Source organism: Pangasianodon hypophthalmus, chromosome 11 (genome assembly GCF_027358585.1).
Source record: "Pangasianodon hypophthalmus isolate fPanHyp1 chromosome 11, fPanHyp1.pri, whole genome shotgun sequence".
NCBI lineage: Eukaryota > Metazoa > Chordata > Actinopteri > Siluriformes > Pangasiidae > Pangasianodon > Pangasianodon hypophthalmus.
Genome location: NC_069720.1, coordinates 7910181 through 7926131, shown reverse-complemented (window position 1 = coordinate 7926131; position 15951 = coordinate 7910181). Strand labels below are relative to the sequence as shown.

The 15951-nt window shown below is 37.9% G+C and overlaps 1 protein-coding gene across 7 annotated transcripts in view; it reads right to left on the bottom strand.

Moving 5' to 3' along the window:
* Positions 1-15951, bottom strand: part of LOC113536658 (A-kinase anchor protein 13) — an 80684-nt gene that overhangs the window by 24870 nt on the left and 39863 nt on the right. For 6 of the 7 annotated variants that reach the window (XM_026930745.3, XM_026930744.3, XM_026930748.3 and 3 more), the window contains exons 9-17: positions 13546-13630; positions 11362-11477; positions 8371-8672; positions 6499-6546; positions 6183-6248; positions 4587-4755; positions 3266-3368; positions 1339-1381; positions 545-656 (exon numbers count right to left, since the gene is read on the bottom strand). In XM_026930745.3, coding sequence (XP_026786546.3) covers positions 545-656; positions 1339-1381; positions 3266-3368; positions 4587-4755; positions 6183-6248; positions 6499-6546; positions 8371-8672; positions 11362-11477; positions 13546-13630 — 1044 coding nt within the window. The remainder of the gene's footprint in view (positions 1-544; positions 657-1338; positions 1382-3265; positions 3369-4586; positions 4756-6182; positions 6249-6498; positions 6547-8370; positions 8673-11361; positions 11478-13545; positions 13631-15951) is intronic. The other variant, XM_026930750.3, reaches the window with a different exon arrangement.

The following is a 15951-nucleotide window of genomic DNA, read 5'->3' as shown; positions in this document are numbered from 1 at the left end:
AATCACCGCCTGACTGTGTGATAAATTGCATACATGAGTGCATACAATGGGCTGGTGTAAACAGACAGCAAGCCCTCAGCAGATTAGTAGCTAGAGAAAGCATGGTTTAAAAGGTGAAGAAGAGGAGTTTGGAGCCATTTGAGGTTGTGTAAAAGAGGACAATATGGAATTCAAAGTGATTCAAAGTGAGCTTGGGCTAGTAAAGATTTTTTATGTTCATTAGCATGTGTGGTAGCTTTGCAACTCACTGTACAAGGAGCCAACAATGTAGGCTGGTATCGTTATATTAATTAATGTGAATCTCACACTCTCACATTTCTGACACTGCCAGAAATTTGCTGTTGGCCATCTTTGCTCACAGTGGCACTAAATCTGCCACTGGTGAGTATGCCACATTATGTGTGCTAAGACCACTCTCAACACATCACTAACAAATTCTCTGTGACTTTTATCTGTGACAGCAAAATCAGACCGAAAATCATCATACAGTTGTAACCGATCTTTAGTCAGAAACGAGTGAACAGACATGAGGGTTATAACTTACCCTAGACTTCTTATACATCTTACTCTTCAGGTAACTAAACGTGCGGCTCACTTTGTTCTCAATTTTTCCTTCAAAATCTCCCCTTAAAGGGCCAGGCTCCTCTTCTGTGATGCTGAACAAAGACACACACACACACAAAATATTACAATATATACAAAGGTTTTATGTATATATACAGTTTATCTTTTTGTTTTTATTATTTTGCTTTAAGACGGTTAAATTAAATTCAGTGATGTACATACTGTATATGTTCATCTTGGTATGTATAATTTTGTTTGCTGTATAATTTCACAGGTAATTTCATAATGCTAAAAAATTTCTATTGACAAATAGTAGAAAATAGTAAAAATGAGGACCCTCTATGTGCAGGTGTGTCAAAATCTTTGACAGGTACTGCGTACATAACTTTTTAAAATTTTTTTTAGAAAAATTAGTATATGTATTATATGTTGTAGTTGTTGTTGCTCTTTCGGCTGCTCCACTGTGACTCATTGACCCACATATTTGATTTGGCACAGTTTTTACCCCAGATATGTATTCTATGTAAAAGATTATTGTACATAATAAACTGGCAACTCAGTGTATATAATGTTTGTATACTCTCTAAGTGATCTAAATATTTAGTTTCCCAACAGTACGTTAATACCACAGTTGGTGTAATATTAATATTATTGATTATTAATCATAATTGTCATTATGCAAAGTTCCTGGGATATGCAGTGTAGATGGGGGGGGGGTACAAAGTTATAAGCACTGGATCTTTTACCAAGTTAGCAAACTGTAGGAGGTCTCACCTGTAGGCCAGAGAATTTGAAGTGCTACCACATGATCTCACAGCTGGAAAGACAGCAATAAAGCAAATCAAATCAAAGTCAAATCAAATTCACTTATTCAGGATATATTTAACCAAAATAAACTGTTTGCATAATATATCAACTAAATCTTATTTTCTTCATTAGAATTTTTAATCAGTATATTTTATCGCATCGTTAAAAGAGAAAATTCTCACATTCTTTTGTATGAGAGTCATGGGAAAGCAGGGACATGTCTATTGAAAATATGAAAACCGCAAAACAGTGTCAGTTTTACAGTCATGCTGAAAGACGGTAATTCAGGGGCTTTGGTAGAAACGGTTCCAAAAGAAGACAAAGTGGAGAAAGTTGGCAAGGTTATGTTGTTAGCAACTCAGCCATGGAGATGGAAAAATATTGTAAACATTTCAGTACGTGCTAATCTTTAACCCACAGTAAAAGCATGAGGATTCAAGAGGGCAAAAATAACTGCTGGGCTCAGAAACAGTCATTTCACAGCTGTGTTCGGATTTTAGGGTGCTGTGTCTGACCTCTCCGCTTATAATTCTTGTTTTGGATTGGTTCTAACAAACAGTGGGCTTCAATAATCAATATTTTAGTAAAGTGTTCTGTAAATGTTTTCATCGGCTAAACTGAACCAGATTTAAGGTTTGGTAATGCTGATTTTCTCCGTACTCATGCATACCTGTTGATAAATGCCAAACACATCACAATCATCGTACATTACCAAACACATTCACAGCACAGCTAATTTGCATTTAGTGACGGCCACAAAACAAAAAATCACAGAGTTGAAAATGACAAAATGGCAACTAAATGGTGAAAAAAAACACCTCCTAAACATGGCATGTACTAAATCTTGAAGTAATACAGGAAGTGGGAATTCAAAACTCAGAATTATGTCATTTTTGACCTCTGCACAAGTGAGAAAATCCTCACTCTCTGTATGTTGATTGATCTGAAGCAAATAGTAGTACATATAGCTCATATAACTGATTAAAAGGTAAGAAGTGCTAGTTTGTTTAGTGTTGATGGTGTGAGTAGCCATGTCGATTTGAGATCACTTGCTGAACTCATGGTTGAGGAGACCTTTCCAAGTTCCTGAATAGGAATTCCGAATTACGACTTACGACTTTTAGTCGACTGGAGCGTAACTCTAACTCCTTTTATAGGGCTCACTTCACTGAATATCTAATTGAATATCTAGTCTTTTCACTAGAAACTCGTAATACATTTATTGTGTGCAATCGAAATAAATAAGCAATTTAAACTTGACAGAATAATCCATAGCTATTTATAAGTTATATATAAATTTCTCTTGGAATGGTTTTCTGAACAAATTGGATTTTCCAGAAGACCATGTTTCTTGTGTATGCCCTTGCGAACAATTTATGAATACATTCTTTTGGAGCCAGCTTGATATTTGATATAACTATACCTAATTCTACAGTTCTACAGCTAGCTGCAATGTTTCTACTAGTTTCTATTTGGGGATTGTAAAGTTTTCACTACTGCTGATACTCTACAGTTATAACTTACGTATAGAGTCCTCCTCATCACTGGATGAAGAGCTGACTGAAAAATCACGTTTCACTTTTTGAAGAAGTGGAGCGATGTTCAAAGTAAAAGAAATCCGTCTCTTTTGCCGAACCCTTGCTTTTGCTGAATGGTGGTAATTGAGGGCATAAAAGAAGCCATAACAGTAGTTTATTAACACCAGGTATTTCTCTGAAAATACAGAAATGGAACTTAAAGGGAGAAAATATGGTGCTTCATCAGAATCGCTTTTTGGTAATACTAGTCTCTACCATGCTTGATGAGCACTGCTGACCTTCCAATTATATTTAGCCAACATCTCAGAGTAACCATTCTGCTCCAACAGATACACAGACAGCAAGAGATGACTCACCATCAATGTCCCTCTGACTGATGGACAGCATGGAGACACTCTCTCGGAGGGGAAGAGTCATAGATTTACAGCTGCGTCTGAATGGCCGATATCTTCTCGATTTCTAAAAAAAAAATGTATTATGACTGTTTCAGAATGTACATGTCTAACACTGCCTGTTAACTGTTAACTGCTGTCTTGTAATGACTTGCCCCTGATGTCAGTGCACTGTTGAATTCTTGACTCTGATTGGTCAGAATGTGTTGATTTATTTTCTATAACAGTAGCTCAGATATTAGTGCTGGCCACAAGGTTAAAATTAATGTGCGCCTTCAACCATGAACACAGTACACTGAAGTTTTCCGACACAGAAAAGTCTTAAGGACAGACAGCTTTTTTCTGTAAGTTTCTGTAATTGCCTTTTTTGATTCATTATTGTTTTTATTGTTCACTATTGTTTTTGACTCATTATTAAAAACAGAGAAGAACGAGAGACTGGTGACTGTTTATAGCTGCTATAAAGTAAGTGATAAAAGGAACTAACTTGTTTCACCAACATTCCATAACTCTATATGTACGTATAAACAAATAAAAGTACAATGTTTTTTAATTGAATTAAAAAAATGTTGTTAATAATAAAAAATTCATTCTTTAATTGAATTTTTAAAAAATTGTTAGTAAATTCCTGTGGTATAAAGGAATAAAACTGCTTCTGGATGTGCTGTTATTGGAAAAATAATCAACTTCAGGGTGGTAACGGTACCTCCACTTTCAGTCCGCACCAACCCACCGGTCAGTGATTATGTACCTATGACAGCACGCCCACACATGTTTTATTCCTTCCTTAACACCTTACTTTATTGTCTGATTTGTTGAATCAGGTGTATTAGAGCAAACAAACAAAAAACAAAACAAAACAAAAAAAAACTTTTATTCCAGGACCAGAATTAGGAAGCACTAATATGTGCACTGTTTATTTAGAACATTTAAAGATTATTAAATGTTGTCTGAAGAAAATCTCTGATAATTGTCACATTGATATATTAAAAAAAAGTTTTTGTTTTTTTTCTGGACCCTACTCTTGTCCTCTTGTCCTCTCTCTTTATCATATATTGCAGGGGGAGGTATTTGTGATCGTGGAGGGACACACACACACACACACACACACACACACACACACACACAGCATGTTTCCTTGCCCTAGTACATCTGCCTTATCTCACCAGCTCATTATCCAGACCTTGTTAAGATACAGCATGTTTTTTAGAGCAGAAAAAGAACAAACTGCTGCTGACTGGGATTGTCATCCCTGGTGGCCAGGAGACCATTAACTACCACCTACCTGACTGTCCAGACTGCTGCTGTCTCCCAGGTCTGAGTCCTGCCCTTCCTCAGTGAGAGACACCTGGGAGCCTGTGTCTTCGCTCTGCTGGTCCTGAGAAGAGCGTGCTCCCTGCACCTGCCATCGTTTCCCATCATCCCTCTCTGCTGCCAGACCCTCTAGGCTATAACTGTTGGCATACAAGAGAAGCTTTTAAATCCAACAGTCCCAATGCCTGACCAATGCATCAGAGTGCTAGCATGCACACAGTTTCGTAAGTGTTTAACGCTTAGTATTTAGAGTGGAAGAGGAAGTGCAAGGTAAGAGAGAACAATGTTGCAAAACACACATTACACCAATGGATTGAGTTATCTCTACTCTATGAAAAGAGCATTTGTGTAGTTATTATGCATGGCTGTTTTTTTTTTCAACAAGACAAAGACTGGCAGGGCATCTTTAATGTGCTAATAACTTCAGAATCACATAATATATCAAACTGCAAAGACTTTCACTATAAAAAGGCTGATTTGCATTATGGCCACACTAATACACATACAGCTACAATGAAAACATTCAATATCTAATCTAACATAATCTAAATGAACCCTTTCATGCATAAATTATTTTAAAATATTTCCAGATTCTTTTGATGGCTTTTCGTTTGCCTTTTCTAAATATCACTCGCAGAAAATGTAAAATGTTTGTCCATGTGTAGGGATACGGTGAGTAAAAAAAGATAAAACATACCTGAAATTTAAAACAAATCTTCCAGTATCTTTCTAAACAAAAATGTTACAATTCAGGTCTAAGATATTGACCAGAATTATAGAAGATATCATTTTTGAACAAAATATAGCCATATCCTTGACAAATTATAAAATTTACACAATTTACACACATTCTATGATGCAGCTCATTTCGGCACTAAACATTTATCTTCAATAATAATTTTTTTTTTTTAAATAGTTTTAAAAAAAGCTAATCTGCTCACCGGAAATTTATTCCTTTATTTAATTTGAGATTTTGTGTAGAAAGTTTGCAAATATACCAGAGACATGCTGCATTGAAAAAAAGCAAATAAGATTTGTGTTAAACTACAGCAAAGTGATTTGGAGGCAATTTACATCTTTTAAAAACATTTTCCTAAAAACATCCTTAAGTTGAGTACATATAAGTATGGACACTATGCATGAAAGGGTTGACATATCGTCAGAACTTATTTATTATGCAATATCAGCTCAGCCAGTGTTCTTTAGATTTGCTTTTAGATTAGCAGTTTTGCTCAAGAGCTGTACTTACATGTCATCTGCACAAGTTACAACAATGACTATATTAGTCATCCTGTTTAAAAGCCTGTGCAGCAAATTTCCAGCAGTATTTCTTCTCTGAAGCTTACTCTGAACTTACTCTGAAGCTGAGTTAAATCGAAGAAAACCAAATCAACTCTCTTTGTCGCACACAGAAAAAAAAAGGTGATGCAAATCTCAATGCAAGTGCTGCAAGTCAATGCATGCACAAGACAAAGCAACTGGCTCTTTTCCTGAGCGAATGTATGTGTGAACACACACACACACACACACACACACATACACATACACAAAACAATACATGTTGTACCTGAGAAGCTGGCTAATCTCATCCAGGTCAGAACTGAAGGGGATCTCAGTGGGACACCAGCTAAGACTGAGAAAGGGATGAGGATGAACCAAAACCAAAGACATTTTGAGGTTTAGAAAAAAAAAAAAAAGAATGTGCTCTCAGTGCTTATGATCTGAGACATGCTGAATGAAAAAGAACTAATGGAATTAAGTCTTTGAAATGACAGGAAGGATTGCCAAGGCCTAAGGAGATTATCTTCAGACCCTCACAGAAATTGAATATGAGTTACAGAGCTATAAAAAAGAAAGAAAAAAGCATTTGAAAGAGATGATACCTTCTTCTATGATAGATGGGCTTTTGGTCCCCGGTACTTCGCAAAGAACTGGAAATGGACGGATGAGGAAGATAAAAAAAAAGATGAGAGAAAGCAGAACTAGTGAGTCAGATTGCTTTTTATTACAACTAACAGCCTGTGCAGGTGACAGAAGTCCAATGCTTAATAATTACTGAGCATGCAGCCTAAGTGTTTAAGGGAACATTGATCTACAGATGACAAAAGAAGGGAGAGTGAAAAGGTTTGAAAAAGATGGGATGGTGAAAGGGTGTCCTCTGATGACTCATAAGTTCTGACTGAATGTCACTCTGCATAGATGGATACTGTATACGGTTTCATTTCCGGTTATGAGTGAGTCCCATTCCAATATATTTTTTAATCCTACACAGAACCCTACACTAAACCCGGCTGATACTCACTAAACCTCCTTAAGAATAAATTATCTAAAATGGAGACAAATGCTTTCTAGCTGTTTGATAAATCCTATTATGAAACGCTAAATTTCATTTTCTCATATGTGGAGATTATTTATTTGCTGTGTGCTTCTGAAAACAAATGAGTGGTGGACGGCTTTAATATAGTTTAATAATACTGTAGCATGGCTGAATATACAGTATGCTTCCATTTCCAGCAGTGTTACTCTCAATAACAGGTTCATGTTTTGAATCAATACACCAGCATAATTCATCACATATATTTTAAAAACTGCTGCATATTTATTAGAAATATGGGGCATTGTATCGGTGTTACTTTTGAGCACTGCACGAAACAGCGCGATGCCGTGATGCAGCTGTAACCAGTCAGCCATGTAGTGGAAAAGAGGCTCTAGATGCATTTTGGAGATGTATAATTACAAGCTGTAATTACTAACTCTTGCTATCCACCCTCTGTTCATCATTGGTGGACCGTTCACAGCACAACAGTGACACTGTCATGATAGACGCAAGGGTAAGAGTGTTAGTGGGATTTTTAAACCTCTCACTGGCTTGGGAAATCATCCTTAAAAATCGAAGTGCATGAGTATGATTAACACAAACTGTGCATGGATGTCTTATAATCTCAAAATTGTGACCTTTTCATTGTCTATAGCATAGATTTTATTTTTTTTTGGTATGCAATTTTGTCCAGTTTTACTTTTGAGGCTTATGATTCCATTCCAACTCCACTGAAAGACACGTCTAGGCCTACATTTATAATCTGAACTTTAATCATTTTAAACCTTTGTCTACTGACATCTGTACAGAGTGTGTAAGCGCTCTTCTAGGTTTCGATGATGTCAATGAATAAAACATTTCCATGTCATTTTGGTAAAGTGAATTTACGTTTTCTTAAAGGAGAAATGTCGAAATATATTACTGGCAGAAATACTTTGGTCAAAACCTGATTGTTCAACAATTTTGTCTGGTTTCCAGAATTCATTCACCTCCAATGGGTTTTCCCAAACCACCACATACGGTGATGCTGGATCAAAAAGGGAGGTGTCTCTAATAAAGTGGCCAGTGACTGCACGCTGATAACACTGCTGTGCCTTGTACCATTGTTATACTCATACCAGCACCACACACACACACACACACACACACACACAACCATGTCAGTCTCACTGCTGAGCTAAGAATTATCCACCACCCAAATAAAATCTGGTTAGCTGGTGTTATTTTCCATAGTGATGCTTTTCCATAGTGACTGTCAGTCATTTTTACCTACGAAAAGCACCTGTATGGCTAAAATGCCCAGATGTACTTTCTGTACTTTGTACTCTCTGTACTTTAAGAACAGAGACACTTTTGCTGGAGTTAAGGACTCAACACATTCTATGTAAATGTAAGTTAGACATAGACTTTTGATAGTGTTTTCCATCCTCTAATATACCTGCGTTGATTCATGTCTCCCTCTCCAGCCTGGTTTTTGCCCGGCCCCCAGCTGTGACGGCGGAATGGAGACTGTGAGCGGACAGAGGAGCGGAGCAGAGATGAGCGCAGCAGCACCTCTGTCACGCGGTCTTTAGCCTCCTCCTCGGCCTCTCCTCCGCCTGCGCCTGCTGCTCGCCGTCGCACTTCCTCAGAGCTCTCGGCGGAGGAACTCGGCTGGCACAGGCTGGTCGTGTCGTCAGTGGACGAGCAGGAGACGGACACCTCGCTGGCACTGTCGCTCACAGCTAGAACCTCCTGGCCCTGAGAGAGGCAGAGACAGACAGAGTCAGACAGACTCAGGTCTACCGAGGGTTTTTGTGTCGTAGAGGTCGGGGTGTAGTTACAGGGGAATGAAAACGAAAACTGTAAATGAACAAAATCTTTCACTGAATGTAATCGAAAATGCAAACAATGTCATTTTCCAAAATATTGTTTTAAAAAGTGATTAGCCGGTTAATAACGTTATTTTTCCATTCCAATGTCAAAAAAGTTAGCCTAAATATAAACATTTTCTGAATAACCTAAATTCCTGTTCAGAAGTCGTCACTTCCTGCCTACCGGCCTACAGGAAGAAATGACATTATATAGCCACTATAGCCATGTTTTCCAAGATGGGGCAATGTCAGGAAAATCCATGTTGAAAGTATTTTTCCCACAGTCATGCTAGCAATAATTCACACTGCAAAGTAATAGGATGTGAAAATGTTACAGATAAATACACATTTCTGGTTAAATGCAGTGTTTGGTTTTATTTATAACCTATGCTTCCTATAAGCAGAGTAGGCTTATCATACGTAATTTTTTTTTAAAATTTCATTCTAACTGGTTTCCAAATAAAAAGGTGGAAGGGCGTGGAACACTGAAACAGGAACACTGAAGCAAGAACATGAAAATATCATTCTGTTCAGAATGAACCAAAATGAAAAATAATTAGACATGATCAGCAGTCAGCAATTTGCGGATGCAATTTGATTTGACCTCAATCACTGACTATCAGGTTCATTTAACAAGGCACAACATTATTTACTGGAACAATTCAGACAACAATTCGGCACAGCTTAAAATGACTGGGAGTGCTCCGGCCCAATAATTTGGTAAAGCCATTCCTTTAAAATTTTAAGGTTTTACTCTTTTTGGATCAGTACAGTGTAAAGGGAAGAACAGGAACCAAGAGAAACAGTGACTCAGTCTGTGAAATTAGACCATAGGGGAAAAGTTTCCGAAGGTCGCTAGTGACCTGCAGTGTGAAGTCACCAATCACAAAAAAAAAAAAAAAAAAAACAGTAACCACACTCCAAACTTTACAAAGACCTTTAAGCCTGACCTAATCCCATGGTGCTGGGTGTGAGGCTTTGGCCAGTCCCTTGTGCTTTGCAGAAGTAGCGTGAGAGAGAGTGGAGGCGGTGAAGGGTTTTGCCTACATTACACATACACACACACACACGCGCGCACACAAACACGCACACTGGGGGTTTTGTTGGGACTCTGGGGGATGAAAGCTTTCTATTCATGCGTCCCAGAAGTGACTTCCAACGCATGTGTGTGAAGAAGACGAGGACTGTGAGGGCATGTGTGTGAGCGAGCTTTCACAGGGCAGACGGAAACGTATAACCACTCTGGTCACATGACCTTCATCCTTCTTACCAGTATAGGTAATGCTAAAGGAAATACAAATGTCATGTAGAATTAAAAACACATGACTATGCAAAGATCTTGGCAAATATCACACATCAGAGTGTCTGACATGTTTTGTACAATTTTCTGGCCACAAGCTTCAGAATCTTCAGTCTGATTGGCTGTCCACAACCCCATGCATGCACACTTCTAGTGCCAATTTTCCACAAAGCTCAGTGTAATCACCGGTTTAAAAAAAAAAAAAAAGTTTATGGAATCCTGTTTTTTAAAGTTATTAAAGTGTTTTGTTTGAAGCAATGTTTAGTTTTGAGTAAACAAGTCGGTCATCTGTCACAGCAGTTTACTTTCCTCTTTAATGATGAAATCTGCCAGACTCTCTAGCGAATTTTAGATGTCTAGCTTGCAGGATTAGCAGAGACGTACCACTCAACAGTGTATTTCCATTATTTTGCACATTTTAGAATAATGGTGATGATAATAATACTAGGAAATAACTTGGAATTATGTAATATTTAAATGAATATGTTAATAAATTCATACATAAGCATCAACTGCACTAATTATATTTGCCATAAACAGTGACTGACCATAAAATCTACCTGGTAAAAAAGGTAGTTCCTTTCCATGGTTAAGGATGTGAGAATGAGAAAAGGAATTACCACTAGGAGTTAGTTTTGCTTTGCTCGAAATTAAGCTGCAGACTGTAATGTTTTAAACTGTTTCTATATCTCTGCACCATTGCCAGGTTTTGCTAGTTTCCCATATCCGGGCTCCTGTTTCCATTTTTTTGACGCTTATTCATAAGGCATACGTAGTTTACACACATGGGGTTGGGTCAGTTGTGGGCAAGCTTGTCAATGCTTTCATTGCAACTGTCCTCCTTTAACCCTGTAGAAAACAAGAGGGTGGAATGTGATCTCTATTTCCATAGAAAAAAAAATTGGAGAAACTGTTCAGAAGCTGTGTATTTTATTAACATTGTCACTAACAGCTAACAATCTCACAGACTACAAAATTAACTGTTCACTAAATCGTCATGTTTCCTCGAAAATCACATCACTCCAGAAGCAGCCTTAATCACCGGAGTCCAGTGTGACTGCTGCTTTAGACACATTTCACCTAATCATGAAAAAACATCCATCCAATCAGGAGTGTGCAAACTTTTGACTGGTAATTATGTGTACTTCATGTTGAGTGGCTGAAATAAAATTCCTCAATCAGTTCAACAGTAGCAAAGCAACAGAGTGAGATCTGAAGATGTTTCCTGTCTTCGTTTCTCCACATATCTCCATTTCTCTCTCTGTGTCTCTCTCACCTTTCTGAAGACGCTGTCTTCTCCCGTGTCAGTGCTGATAAAGCCATCCGTGTCGCTGCCTGAATCTCGGAGGGTCGTGCTGCCTGTGCTGTGTCGAGCTGGAGACCGAGGACTCTCTGTAACACACACACACATACACAAATATGTATTTATGCTACTTTCACTTCTCACTTCTCGATATAAATACCCTACTGAGCAACACTGACACTTAAACTAGGTTTGTACATTCACACCTGATCAGATGATTTAGCAAAAAATCCTTTACTTCTTCTAAAGGTCTTTTTTTTGTTGACCAAAATCTTGACTTTCTCCCAATGAAACATCTCCTCATCTGAATCCTCAATGCTAATATCACCACTACAGTTGCATCATTGTGTCACACACAATCAATCGAGTGCATGGAAAGAAAAGAGAACTGCGAATGAGTTCCATTATTCGTATTCTTCTCTCATTTCTGCAGCGTTACTAGTTTTGGTTGAAGAGAGCACAGCTAGCTCTTGGCTGAATTGCATATAGCGGCAACATAGGCGTATCTGTCAGAGTTTCGTCAGCTGTCTCACACACACACACACACACAGGTGCCATGGCGTCTTGAGAAAAGGAGGAAGGGCCGTGCTGGGTCCACTTTGACCACATGTCCCTCTAATGAGGAACACTGATTCAGTGAAACGTCATCTTTCGAAGCTAATCTCATGTTCACAGCTAGGGATTAGCTCCCTGACAGAGAGCATTGTAAACAAACATCCTGTATGGGTATGAGATTGTTTCTGGTTGAAAGAGCTTTTTGTGTTGCGGTATTAAAAAAGGTTTGCATTTTATGTTCATTTTTGTGCAAAAATGAAGCATAAATTACTTTTAAGCTTGTTACGCTTGTACTGAATCAGCGATTTATGACCTTTAATAAGGCACACTTCTACTGGAGCGTTTCCCTTCATCATAAACAAAAGTTATCTATAGCACATCCTGCCACGCATCCTGTCATGTCACACTCAAATATCAAAGCAAGAAACAAGATCTACACACAGCTGGTACAGACGAAGAGCTGTCGTGAACAATGAGCGCATTCTGCTGTGTGTAAGACCCCGGCTCAACAAGCAGAGCCTTGCCATTCAGACACTTCACAGCTGACTCAGTTGTGTCTACTTAGCAAATGCGGGACACCCTACAGATTCTGTCATAGCCATGACATTTCAGTGATGTCATACTATTCTATATTTGCTGTAAAGGTGTGTTTGCTTAAAAACTGGCTTGCTCAAAGCTTTTTATTTTCATTACCAGCAATTCCTGACTGACAAATTTAATGTTGTGTGCTTTTGGAGGAATTCAAAACCACAGCTGGGGTTTTAATTCTAAAACTCTTAAATAACAGGCAGAATTAACTCTTTTTTTTTTTCTTTTCAAATCTAAACCTGACTACTTTCAAGATATATAAGTATAAATAACATATCTTTCATTTCCTTAAATGGCATCTTAGATGATCAGGATTGAAGACTGAAGATTAATTTATTGTCATTTGTGGTATTTTAAAAAGTGGACTAACGTAAATGAGAAGAGAACATACAAATGCTTATAGGATTTAGAGATCTGAATAATAGCTGAATAAAACTAGTCTTTCATTTACATTCCATTTCAATAAATGGCATCTGGAATAACCAGGCCTGAAGATGTATCTGGGATGTCCAGGATTGATTTAATTATTTTGTCATTCGTTAAAAACTGGCGGTGTTTAAAAAAAAAAAGTGGAGTAACATGAATGACAGAAGAACATACAAATGCTTGTAAAGTTTAGAGATTTAAATTCGCATTCGGTCACATTCACAATAACGTATATACCAATTAGTGGTGTAACACAATGCCACTATCTGTATCTGTATGCGGATTTAACCCCAAGGAAGGTGTGGCCTAAACTGGAAAGGGTTTTTCTTTCTTTCTGGAAAACACTGGAAAAGGATAGGTAGAAATGCCAGCTATTTGGTTACATCCCTAATACAAATTACTCAAAATACATTCTTGTATTCTAGACATATCTATAAAATTTATGAATGAAAACATGAGTGTCAATATGATTTAGACCACTGTAGACACAAATAGCCTAGTATTTTGATATGTGCTATACCATATTAACACAATGGGTTAAAGAACTGACTGTTAGCATGTGTCCAATGAGAAAAGCATTAGCCTTACCTGTTGACGCAGAGCTGTGTCTCTTCTCTAGTGGCCTGCTGTGTGTGGAGTTGTCGAGACACAGCGAGTGCCCCTCTCTGTGAATCTGGAAGTAGAATCAGGAAGAAATAGTAAGCATGTGACTGTGTCTAACTGGAAAGAGTGGGTTGACACATATACACACACACACACACACACACACACACACACACACACACGCAGGCTAATGATCATATCATAATGTCATCTAACACAGAACAGCACACTTCAGACAGGAATATACATCTTTAATGCCTGGATAGCATTCTTTATATTTCTGGTACTGGATCAGCAGGTTTGGATCTTAAAAAGAAAGAAAGTGGAAGTATAGTCATAATTATACTGCATAGGGAAGTAGAAATGGTTATTATAGACAAGGTTTGATGTTATCAAATTATAGAAGCGTGTCATTTAACAAGCCAGCACCATCACAGAGAACACTTCAGCTCGACACACACGCTGAATCTGACAGCGTTCTTCACACATGGCTGCAGAGGGCATGGGGTTAAATTCAGTTTGCGGTTTTGTCAAACTATACATGTAAGGTCTACAGCAGATTTGTCTTAAGCACAGACCACACACACACCACTTCACACCAGATTCAATAAAAAAAAATAAAAAAATACCAGCAATCAGGAGCAAACCAACAAATATGCCTTGATTTGAATGAACACGTGCTCATGGCTTCAAAAAGTTTGGATATTAGAAAAAAAACACAAAAGTCAAGGGTTGGGGTGTTCAATAAAACCAAAATCACAGTACTTACCAACATTTTGGTACCGCCTACTTCCACAGGAAGAGCTTTTAACTGACATTGCAAACTGCCAACCATGTGTTTCAAACTTTTAAAGACATGATGTTGGAAAACTTTTCCAATCTGGTGTAATTCTGGTAAGAAAAGCTCATTGTGTCAGTGTGTTTAAAATTTGTTTCCCCGCTGGACACCAGTGTGCAGAAGTGCATATACATGGAAGTACGGACATCCAATCAGATTGCAAGTTTCAAGATTCTAAAGCTTGTTGCCAAAAAAGCTTTCAGTGTGCTGTGGGAGAAGCACCTGAGACTGAGACCAGTGGAAACGGATTAAGAATCTTAATTGAAATGAAGCTAATTTAAATGAAAATATATTACACATAAGGAAACAATGATGATTTGCAAATATAGCTCATTAACCCATTAACAGCTTGCAAATCCTAATATCCTATTAGAAGGCTCATATAAATGACTGAATGATTTGCAATCCATCTGTCATTTTGTTTATTGATGGATTTGAGGGACCATGTGGAAGCTGAAAGTGTTGTTTGGTTATGTTGTATGTTGTATGTACATTGTGTGTGGTTAAAGGGGGGGAATCATTTGCACTCATGTACATTTTTCCTGTTACTGCTTCATTAAATCACAGTTAGCGCAAACCCCTTTCCATGCTGTTTTGAGATAGAGTGTAAGCTCCTTAGTGGCACAATGGAAAAGCAGCTGCCCTTTTATCAGGAGGTTGGGAGTTTAAATCCTGATGGAGCCGTATCTTTGAAATATTGATATGAATTTCAGAATTTCTTAGTATTCGCTATTTTCCCCCCTTTGCTTAAATGACAGCATGCACTCCAGCTGGCATGGAAGTTCGTGTAAAACCTGACGATCCGTGTTAAAACAAATCCATCGGGGTGTTGTCAATGGAAGGGATAAGACTCAAGGAAAACCAAACATTTTGTACATGGTCAATTTCACAAATTTGCTTAAATTCAAATACTGACCTAGAAATAGTGCAGAATCTTGAATATTGACTATTTCCTTTCCTGTTTTAAAAACTCCAAATATTTCTGTTTATTTCCAGTTTTAAATGAAAAAAAAAAAAAAAGTCCCAGATTTTGGACTTTTGGACTCCATTGTATATTAAACCACCCCTTGTGAAGGTAACATTAACTGAAAGCACACATTCTTCAATGTTGTTATTAACTGACACCATCATAGAAGACCTGGAAATTCACCTCACATGCTAACCAGCAATTCAGTGAGTCAGTCATAATAAACCACTAATAATATCAGCTTTTGATCCCTATAACGTGAAAAAGGTGAATATGTGTACTCCATTAGTAATGTTTACACAGCTCTCATGTTACACACGCTACTAATAGCATGGGGAACAAAGCTTCCCAAAACAGAAAGTGAGAATAAAGGCGAAGTGCATGTTCACCTGGTCGCAGAACAGACCGTCATAGCTCTGCTGCTTTGTTATAAGCAAACAACGTTTTGTTAAAGAGCTTGATAACAGGTTTTTCAAGAGGAAGGATGGGTTGAAGTACAACAAAGAGCAGCCATGAGGGAGTGAATACGGTAGAAAAATGGAAGAGAGCGACCGTGTGTTTGTGTATGAGGGGGTGGTTGGAGAAA